The sequence below is a fragment of the Oncorhynchus tshawytscha genome, linkage group LG14 (genome assembly GCF_018296145.1).
Source record: "Oncorhynchus tshawytscha isolate Ot180627B linkage group LG14, Otsh_v2.0, whole genome shotgun sequence".
Classification (NCBI taxonomy): domain Eukaryota; kingdom Metazoa; phylum Chordata; class Actinopteri; order Salmoniformes; family Salmonidae; genus Oncorhynchus; species Oncorhynchus tshawytscha.
In genome coordinates, this window is record NC_056442.1 from 58,275,136 (window position 1) to 58,286,339 (window position 11,204).

Sequence of the window (11,204 nt, forward strand, 5' to 3'; positions counted from 1 at the left end):
TGAATGAGTTCTAGAGTCTGCTGAATGACCGCACCTCTAGAGTCTGCTGAATGACCGCACTCTCTAGAGTCTGCTGAATGACCGCACCTCTCTAGAGTCTGCTGAATGACTGCATCTCTAGTTCTAGAGTCTGCTGAATGACCGCACCTCTAGAGTCTGCTGAATGACCGCATCTCTAGTTCTAGAGTCTGCTGAATGACCGTACCTCTAGAGTTTGCTGAATGACTGCATCTCTCGAGTCTGCTGAATGACCGCACCTCTAGAGTCTGCTGAATGACCGCATCTCTAGTTCTAGAGTCTGCTGAATGACCGCATCTCTAGTTCTAGAGTCTGCTGAATGACCGCACCTCTAGAGTCTGCTGAATGACCACACCTCTAGAGTCTGCTGAATGACCGCACCTCTAGAGTCTGCTGAATGACCGCATCTCTAGTTCTAGAGTCTGCTGAATGACCGCATCTCTAGTTCTAGAGTCTGCTGAATGACCGCATCTCTAGTTCTAGAGTCTGCTGAATGACCGCACCTCTAGAGTCTGCTGAATGACTAGTTCTAGACTGAATGACCGCACCTCTAGAGTCTGCTGAATGACCGCATCTCTAGAGTCTGCTGAATGACCGCATCTCTAGAGTCTGCTGAATGACCGCATCTCTGAATGAGTTCTCTAGAGTCTGCTGAATGACCGCACCTCTAGAGTCTGCTGAATGACCGCACCTCTAGAGTCTGCTGAATGACCGCACCTCTAGAGTCTGCTGAATGACCGCATCTCTAGAGTCTGCTGAATGACCGCATCTCTAGAGTCTGCTGAATGACCGCATCTCATCTCTAGAGTCTGCTGAATGACCGCATCTCTAGTTCTAGAGTCTGCTGAATGACCGCATCTCTAGTTCTAGAGTCTGCTGAATGACCGCACCTCTAGAGTCTGCTGAATGACCACACCTCTAGAGTCTGCTGAATGACCGCACCTCTAGAGTCTGCTGAATGACCGCATCTCTAGTTCTAGAGTCTGCTGAACGACCGCACCTCTAGAGTCTGCTGAATGACCGCATCTCTAGTTCTAGAGTCTGCTGAATGAATGACCGCTGAATGACCTCTAGAGTCTGCTGAATGACCGCATCTCTAGAGTCTGCTGAATGACCGCACCTCTAGAGTCTGCTGAATGACCGCATCTCTAGTTCTAGAGTCTGCTGAATGACCGCATCTCTAGTTCTAGAGTCTGCTGAATGACCGCATCTCTAGTTCTAGAGTCTGCTGAATGACCGCACCTCTAGAGTCTGCTGAATGACCGCATCTCTAGTTCTAGAGTCTGCTGAATGACCGCATCTCTAGAGTCTGCTGAATGACCGCACCTCTAGAGTCTGCTGAATGACTGCATCTCTAGAGTCTGCTGAATGACCGCATCTCTAGAGTCTGCTGAATGACCGCATCTCTCTAGAGTCTGCTGAATGACCGCATCTCTCTAGTTCTAGAGTCTGCTGAATGACCGCACCTCTAGAGTCTGCTGAATGACCGCACCTCTAGAGTCTGCTGAATGACCGCACCTCTAGAGTCTGCTGAATGAATCACCGCACCTCTAGAGTCTGCTGAATGACCGCATCTCTAGAGTTCTAGAGTCTGCTGAGACTGACCGCACCTCTAGAGTCTGCTGAATGACCGCATCTCTAGTTCTAGAGTCTGCTGAATGACCGCACCTCTAGAGTTTCCTGAATGACCGCATCTCTAGACTCTGCTGAATGACTCTAGACACCTCTAGAGTCTGCTGAATGACCGCACCTCTAGAGTCTGCTGAATGACCTAGAGCATCTCTAGTTCTAGAGTCTGCTGAATGACCGCATCTCTAGTTCTAGAGTCTGCTGAATGACCGCACCTCTAGAGTCTGCTGAATGACCACACCTCTAGAGTCTGCTGAATGACCGCACCTCTAGAGTCTGCTGAATGACCGCATCTCTAGTTCTAGAGTCTGCTGAATGACCGCATCTCTAGTTCTAGAGTCTGCTGAATGACCGCATCTCTAGTTCTAGAGTCTGCTGAATGACCGCACCTCTAGAGTCTGCTGAATGACCACACCTCTAGAGTCTGCTGAATGACCGCACCTCTAGAGTCTGCTGAATGACCGCATCTCTAGTTCTAGAGTCTGCTGAATGACCGCACCTCTAGAGTCTGCTGAATGACCACATCTCTAGTTCTAGAGGCTACTGAATGACCGCACCTCTAGAGTCTGCTGAATGACCGCACCTCTAGAGTCTGCTGAATGACCGCATCTCTAGAGTCTGCTGAATGACCGCACCTCTAGAGTCTGCTGAATGACCAAATCTTTAGATCTAGAGTCTGCTAAATGACCACATCTCTAGAGTCTGCTGAATGACCGCACCTCTAGAGTCTGCTGAATTCCCAAATCTTTAGTTCTAGAGTCTGCTAAATGACTGAACCTCTAGTTCTATAGTCTGCTAAATGACCGAATCTCTTGTTCTAGAGTCTGCTAAATGACCGAACCTCTAGTTCTAGAGTCTGCTAAATGACTGCATTTCTAGTTCTAGAGTCTGCTGAATGACTGCATCTCTAGTTCTCGATCTACACTGAACAAAAATGTAAACACAACATGCAACATTTTCAAAGATTTTACTGAGTTACAGTTCATATAAGGAAATCAGTCAATTGAAACAAATACATTAGGACCTAATCTATGGATTTCACATCACTGGGAGTACAGATATGCATCTGTTAGTCAGAGGTAGGGGTGTGGATCATCTCCTCTGCATAGAGTTGATCAGGCTGTTGATTATGGCCATGTTGTCCCACTCTTCTTCAAAGGCTGTGCGAAGTTGCTGGATATTAGCGGGAACTGGAAGACCCTGTCATACACGTGGATTCAGAGCATCCCAAACATGCTCAATGGGTGACATGTCTGGTGAGTATGCAGGCTATGGAAGAACTGGGACATTTTCAGCTTCCAGGAACTGTACAGATCCTCTTTTATCCAGTACAGATTCCAACATCCAAGAAACCAGCAGAGCATCTATGTATGATGATGTATGTATGATGATGTATGTATGATGATGTATGTATGATGATGTATGACCCACAGATCATTTCCCCCTTTCATTCTTTAATTTAGCTCTTTTTCTCCACCTCCTTTTTTATCCCCAATTTCTCTTCACTCTGTCCAGCTTGATAACAGTCATTTATAGTCTCTTCAGTCTGTCCAGCTAGATAACAGTCATCTATAGTCTCTAGATAACAGTCATTTATAGTCTCTAGATAACAGTCATTTATAGTCTCTTCTCTCTGTCCAGCTAGATGGACATGGGGCCACAGTGTCTCCTGACCCCTCCTGTCTCAGCCTCCAGTATTTATGCTGCAGTAGTTTATGTGTCGGGGGGCTAGGGTCAGTTTGTTATATCTGGAGTACTTCTCCTGTCCTATTCGGTGTCCTGTGTGAATCTAAGTGTGCGTTCTCTAATTCTCTCCTTCTCTCTTTCTTTCTCTCTCTCGGAGGACCTGAGCCCTAGGACCATGCCCCAGGACTACCTGACATGATGACTCCTTGCTGTCCCCAGTCCACCTGGCCGTGCTGCTGCTCCAGTTTCAACTGTTCTGCCTTATTATTATTCGACCATGCTGGTCATTTATGAACATTTGAACATCTTAGCCATGTTCTGTTATAATCTCCACCCGGCACAGCCAGAAAAGGACTGGCCACCCCATATAGCCTGGTTCCTCTCTAGGTTTCTTCTTAGGTTTTGGCCTTTCTAGGGAGTTTTTCCAAAACACCGTGCTTGCTGTTTGGGGTTTTAGGCTGGGTTTCTGTACAGCACTTTGAGATATCAGCTGATGTACGAAGGGCTATATAAATAAATTTGATTTGATTTGATTAGATAACAGTCATTTATAGTCTCTACACTCTGTCCAGCTAGATAACAGTCATTTATAGTCTCTTCTCTCTGTCCAGCTAGATAACAGTCATTTATAGTCTCTAGATAACAGTCATTTATAGTCTCTTGATAACAGTCATTTATAGTCTCTTCACTCTGTCTAGCTAAAAGATAACAGTCATTGATACGAATTCTACACAGTAAGGACACTATTTTTAGCAGTTTTTTATGCCAAGGAAATAAAAAATATATACAGTATAAGTACGGCCCTCGGGACCTCGGTGAAAACTCATTGCAGCCCGCGGGGCAACATTAGTTTGACACCCCTGTTATAGATGGTTATGGATGGCAAGTCAGTCAGTCCCTAGAAAGCAGCCCCAACGCAACAGCCAACTTTTAGGCAGGGGGAACAGAACTGTCTCTGCCTCTCTGTATCTCTGTAACTCTGTGTCTTTTCGTACCCATTTGATTTATTCCACGTTTTGTTGTGTAACAGGCCGAATTCAAAATGGATGAAATAGATTGGTTTTTATCACCTATCTGTACACAATACCCCATAATGACTACGGATCGGCGTCCCGGCAACCATTCAGCATGTTAAGTGAAGATCGCAGATTTTAGAGAAACAACAAATGTCGATACATATAACTGTCTCATACCCTCCGTAGTCCCTACCCTCCTAATCCCTACCCTCCTAGTCCCTACCCTCCTAATCTCTACCCTCCTAGTCCCTACCCTCCTAGTCCCTACCCTCCGTAGTCCCTACCCTCCTAGTCCCTACCCTCCTAGTCCCTACCCTCCTAATCTCTACCCTCCTAGTCCCTACCATCCTAGTCCCTACCCTCCGTAGTCCCTACCCTCCTAGTCCCTACCCTCCCAGTCCCTACCCTCCTAGTCCCTACACTCCGTAGTCCCTACCCTCCTAGTCCCTACCCTCCTAATCCCTACCCTCCTAGTCCCTACCCTCCTAGACCCTACCCTCTGTAGTCCCTACCCTCCTAGTCCCTACCCTCCCAGTCCCTACCCTCCTAGTCACTACCCTCCTAATCTCTACCCTCCTAGTCCCTACCCTCCTAATCCCTACCCTCCTAGTCCCTACCCTCCTAATCTCTACCCTCCGTAGTCCCTACCCTCCTAGTCTCTACCCTCCCAGTCCCTTCCCTCCTAGTCCCTACCCTCCTAATCTCTACCCTCCTAGTCCCTACCCTCCTAGTCCCTACCCCCCGTAGTCCCTACCCTCCTAGTCCCTACCCTCCTAGTCCCTACGCTCCCAGTCCCTACCCTCCTAGTCCCTACCCTCCCAGTCCCTACCCTCCTAGTCCCTACCCTCCTAGTCCCTACCCTCCTAATCCCTACCCTCCTAGTCCCTAACCTCCTAATCCCTACCCTCCTAGTACCTACCCTCCTAGTCCCTACCCTCCTAGTACCTACCCTCCCAGTCCCTACCCTCCTAGTCCCTACCCTCCCAGTCCCTACCCTCCTAGTCCCTACCCTCCTAGTCCCTACCCTCCTAGTTCCTACCCTCATTAGTCCCTACCCTCCTTGTCCCTACCCTCCTAGTCCCTACCCTCCGTAGTCCCTACCCTCCTAGTCCCTACCCTCCTAGTCCTTACCCTCCCAGTCCCTACCCTCCCAGTCCCTACCCTCCTAGTCCCTACCCTCCTAGTCCCTACCCTCGTTAGTCCCTACCCTCCTAGTCCCTACCCTCGTTAGTCCCTACCCTCCCAGTCCCTACCCTCCGTAGTCCCTACCCTCCTAGTCCCTACCCTCCTAGTCCCTACCCTCGTTAGTCCCTACCCTCCTAGTCCCTACCCTCCTAGTCCCTACCCTCATTAGTCCCTACCCTCGTTATTCCCTACCCTCCTAGTCCATACCCTCCTAGTCCCTACACTCCTAGTCCCTACCCTCGTTAGTCCCTACCCTCCTAGTCCCTACCCTCCTAGTCCCTACCCTCGTTAGTCCCTACCCTCCTAGTCCCTACCCTCCTAGTCCCTACCCTCTGTAGTCCATACCCTCCTAGTCCCTACCCTCCCAGTCCCAAATCCTACCCTTCCAGTCCCAAATCCTACCCTCCCAGTCCCAAATCCTACCCTCCCAGTCCCAAATCCTACCCTCCCAGTCCCAAATCCTACCCTCCCAGTCCCAAATCCTACCCTCCCAGTCCCAAATCATACCCTCCCAGTCCCAACCCTCCTATGTGACAATAAAACATGTATTTTTTGACAGGCTCAGCTCTCCTTTCCTGGGGTATAAATAGATAATGATGCCAACAGATGCACCGGGCGCTGTCTGTACACAGACACACACACACACACACACTCACACAAACTCACACACGCAAATACATGCACACGCAGAACCCCACCACCACCCACATACCCTGAAACCATCAGAACATTCTGGAAGCAACAAAATTAGCACAAAAAAAATATATAATAGCCTACCTGACGGTGCCACTTACAAAATCTATACACTGATCTACACACTGATCTACACACTGTCGGGTAACCTAACTACGCTGAACATACAGATCATTTTAAGTCTGTGAACCAGAACCACTATAATAACAGATCATTTTAAGTCTGTGAACCACCTAAAATAACAGATCATTTTAAGTCTATGAACCACCTAAAATAACAGATCATTTTAAGTCTATGAACCACTAAAATAACAGTTCATTTTAAGTCTATGAACCACTAAAATAACAGTTCATTTTAAGTCTATGAACCACTAAAATAACAGATCATTTTAAGTCTATGAACCACTAAAATAACAGTTCATTTTAAGTCTATGAACCACTAAAATAACAGATCATTTTAAGTCTATGAACCACTAAAATAACAGTTCATTTTAAGTCTATGAACCACTAAAATAACAGATTGTTTTAAGTCTGTGAACCACTATAGTAACGGTGTGTCAGTGATCATGTCATATTGAAGACATCCACCCAGAGCCAGGCTCAGCCAGTGATAATCAGGTCAGGACACTAAAATAGTCAACTAAATTCAGAAGGGAAGGGAAGGAGGCCGCATGGCTGGTAAAACTGCTACCAATCAAATTTATTTATAAAGCCCTTCTTACATGAGCTGATGTCACAAAGTGCTGTACAGAGGCTAACAAGACTGAAATATCTCTGCCAGTACAGCAACATTTATTAAAACCAGGAAGCAGAAGAGAGAGCCATCTGATGTTGATATAGAGAACTGGGCAGAGTAGTTTCAACAACCATTTAGAAAACCAACTGTCTCCGAATCACCATGTCCAGGCCACTGTAAAGCAGATATTGATCTGAAGCCCTGGGCTATGGTACAATATAGCTGTGATAAAGTGTGTAAAGATAAAGGTTGGTACTGATGACAGCTCAGATCCCCCCACACACACACACACACACACACACACACACACACACACACACACACACACACACACACACACACACACACACACACACACACACACACACACACACACAGCCAGTCCAAAAGCCAGCATGTGTCCAGACAACCCTCATACCCTAACAGCCCTAACCCCTATACCCTAACAGCCCTAACCCCTATACCCTAACAGCCCTAACCCCTATACCCTAACAGTCCTAACCCCTAACAACCCTAACCCCTACACCCTAACAGCACTAACCCTCAAACCCTACACCCTAACCCTTATACCCTACACCCTAACCCCTATACCCTAAGAGCCCTAACCCCTATACCCTAAGAGCCCTAACCCCTATACCCTAAGAGCCCTAACCCCTATACCCTAACAGCCCTAACCCCTATACCCTAACCCCTAACAACCCTAACCCCTATACCCTAACAGTCCTAACCCCTAACAACCCTAACCCCTACACCCTAACAGCACTAACCCTCATACCCTACACCCTAACCCTTATACCCTACACCCTAACCCCTATACCCTAAGAGCCCTAACCCCTATACCCTAAGAGCCCTAACCCCTATACCCTAACAGACCTAACCCCTATACCCTAACCCCTAACAACCCTAACCCCTATACCCTAAGAGCCCTAACCCCTATACCCTAAGAGCCCTAACCCCTATACCCTAACAGCCCTAACCCTCATACCATAACCCCTTACACCCTAACAGCCCTATACCCTAAGAGCCCTAACCCCTATACCCTAAGAGCCCTAACCCCTATACCCTAAGAGCCCTAACCCCTATACCCTAAGAGCCCTAACCCCTATACCCTAAGAGCCCTAACCCCTATACCCTAAGAGCCCTAACCCTCATACCATAATACACCCTAACAGCCCTAACCCTAAGAGCCCTATACCCTAAGAGCCCTAACCCCTATACCCTAAGAGCCCTAACCCCTATACCCTAAGAGCCCTAACCCTATACCCTAAGAGCCCTAACCCCTATACCCTAAGAGCCCTAACCCCTATACCCTAACAGCCCTAACCCTCATACCATAACCCCTTACACCCTAACAGCCCTATACCCTAAGAGCCCTAACCCCTATACCCTAAGAGCCCTAGCCCCTATACCCTAACAGCCCTAACCCCTATACCCTAACAGCCCTAACCCCTATACCCTAACAGCCCTAACCCCTATACCCTAAATCGGTTCGGAACCCAGGAGGAAAGTAAAGCAGCAACTCACCGTGCGAAGGAACTGAATCTCCTCCTCTCCTTCTCCTCCTTCTGCCATATTTCTGTTTTCTCTTCTCCCGGTTCTATCTGCAGCTCTGAGAGAAAAGCCAGAAAATCCTCCTGTTCTCTAACTCTCTTTCTCTTTTAGTCCTTTGCACAAAAATCTCTCTCTCTCTTTCCTTCCTTGCTATCTTTCTCTATTCGCAACACCCTTCTCTCTCTCTCCTTGCTACACTTCTCTATCTCACTCTCTCTCTCTGGCTCTCAGAGTGTGTGTGGGTGTGCTGGAGGACAGAATGAGTCCTGTGGCTCTCACCATGTTGGGAGAGAGAGTGACGGGTAGGTTGGGCTCTCCCCAGCTCTCTGGGGAGGGGGGATGGGGGGGGCAAGCACCTTGTTACACGTTCTAACAGCTTCCACCTTGCAGCCATGTTTGTAGAAGTGGGCCACTCCCCCCCCCCTAGACCCTCCTAAAAGGAAACTAACAGGCTATCAAAAGGAAAGCACAGGTGCACACAGGAGAGGAACTCAGGAGGCTTCAGGTGCACACAAGAACACACAGGAGAGATCACACAGGAACCCACAGGAACACACTGGAATACACAGGTGCACACAGGAGCACACAGGAACCCACAGGAACACACTGGAATACACAGGTGCACACAAGAACACACAGGAGCACACAGGAGCACACAGGAGCACACAGGAACACACAGGAACACACAGGAACACACAGGAACACACAGGAATACATAGGAACCCACGTGAACCCACAGGAACACACAGGTGCATGTACACACAGGAACACACTGGTGCACCACGACTCCATTTTGTTGCTCCCTGCCTACAGACAGAAGCTTAACAAGAAGCTCCCGCGCTGAGGTCTGTTCAACGCTGGTCCGACCAATCTGATTCCACACTCCAAGACTGCTTCCATCAAGTGGACTGGGATATGTGGTGTCAGGAAAATAACCTCACACTCAACGTCAACAAAACAGAGGAGATGATCGTGGACTTCAGGAAACAGCAGAGGGAGCACCCCCCTATCCACATCGATGGAACAGTAGTGGAGAGGGTAGCAAGTTTTAAGTTCCTCAGCGTACACATCACAAACAAACTAAAATGGTCCACCCACACAGACAGCGTGGTGAAGAAGGTGCAGCAGCGCCTCTTCAAACTCATGAGGCTGAAGAAATTCGGCTTGTCACCAAAAGCACTCACAAACTTCTACAGATGCACAATCGAGAGCATCCTGGCGGGCTGTATCACCGCCTGGTATGGCAACTGCTCCGCCCACAACCGTAAGGCTCTCCAGAGGGTAGTGAGGTCTGCACAACGCATCACCGGGGGCAAACTACCTGCCCTCCAGGACACCTACACCACCCGATGTCACAGGAAGGCCATAAAGATCATCAAGGACAACAACCACCCAAGCCACTGCCTGTTCACCCCGCTATCATCCAGAAGGCGAGGTCAGTACAGGTGCATCAAAGCTGGGACCGAGAGACTGAAAAACAGCTTCTATCTCAAGGCCATCAGACTGTTAAACAGCCACCACTAACATTGAGTGGCTGCTGCCAACACACTGACTCAAATCTCTAGCCACTTTAATAATTAATAATTGGATGTAATAAATGTATCACTAGTCACTTAAAACAATGCCACTTTATATAATGTTTACATACACTACATTACTCATCTCATATGTACAATATATACGGTACTCTATACCAACTTAATTGAGGAAAATAAGCACAATCCCAAATTTATTTTAGATACTATCGCAAAGCTAACTAAAAAGCAGCATTCCCCAAGTGAGGATGGCTTTCACTTCAGCAGTAATACATTCATGAACTTCTTTGAAGAAAAGATCATGATTATTAGAAAGCAAATTACGGAGTCCTCTTTAAATCTGCATATTCCTTCAAAGCTCAGTTGTCCTGAGTCTGCACAACTCTGCCAGGACCTAGGATCAAGAGAGACACTCAAGTGTTTTAGTACTATATCTCTTGACACAATGATGAAAATAATCATGGCCTCTAAACCTTCAAGCTGCATACTGGACCCTATTCCAACTAAACTACTGAAAGAGCTGCTTCCTGTGCTTGGCCCTCCTATGTTGAACATAATAAACGTCTCTCTATCCACCGGATGTGTACCAAACTCACTAAAAGTGGCAGTAATAAAGCATCTCTTGAAAAAGCCAAACCTTGACCCAGAAAATATAAAAAACTATCGGCCTATATCGAATCTTCTATTCCTCTCAAACATTTTAGAAAAGGCTGTTGTGCAGCAACTTACTGCCTTCCTGAAGACAAACAATGTATACGAAATGCTTCAGTCTGGTTTTAGACCCCATCATAGCACTGAGACTGCACTTGTGAAGGTGGTAAATGACCTTTTAATGGCATCAGACCGAGGCTCTGCATCTGTCCTCCTGCTCCTAGACCTTAGTGCTGCTTTTGATACCATCGATCACCACATTCTTTTGGAGAGATTGGAAACCCAAATTGGTCTACACGGACAAGTTCTGGCCTGGTTTAGATCTTATCTGTCGGAAAGATATCAGTTTGTCTCCGTGAATGGCTTGTCCTCTGACAAATCAACTGTAAATTTCGGTGTTCCTCAAGGTTCCGTTTTAGGACCACTATTGTTTTCACTATATATTTTATTCATTTCAATGAAACATGGTGAAGCCCCAAAATTGCCCTTGCTAGAAGCCTGTGTT

At 47.4% G+C, this 11,204-nt stretch overlaps 1 protein-coding gene across 1 annotated transcript in view; it reads right to left on the reverse strand.

Annotated features, from left to right (window-relative positions):
* The window catches only part of LOC112255825 (ryanodine receptor 1-like), a gene marked incomplete at its 3' end in the record, with an annotated part of 92,091 nt that extends 83,296 nt beyond the window's left edge, over positions 1-8,795 (reverse strand). The window contains exon 1 of the mRNA XM_042296582.1: positions 8,487-8,795. Within this exon, the coding sequence (XP_042152516.1) occupies positions 8,487-8,534 (48 nt within the window). The remainder of the gene's footprint in view (positions 1-8,486) is intronic.
* Between the last annotated feature and the right edge of the window lie 2,409 nt (positions 8,796-11,204).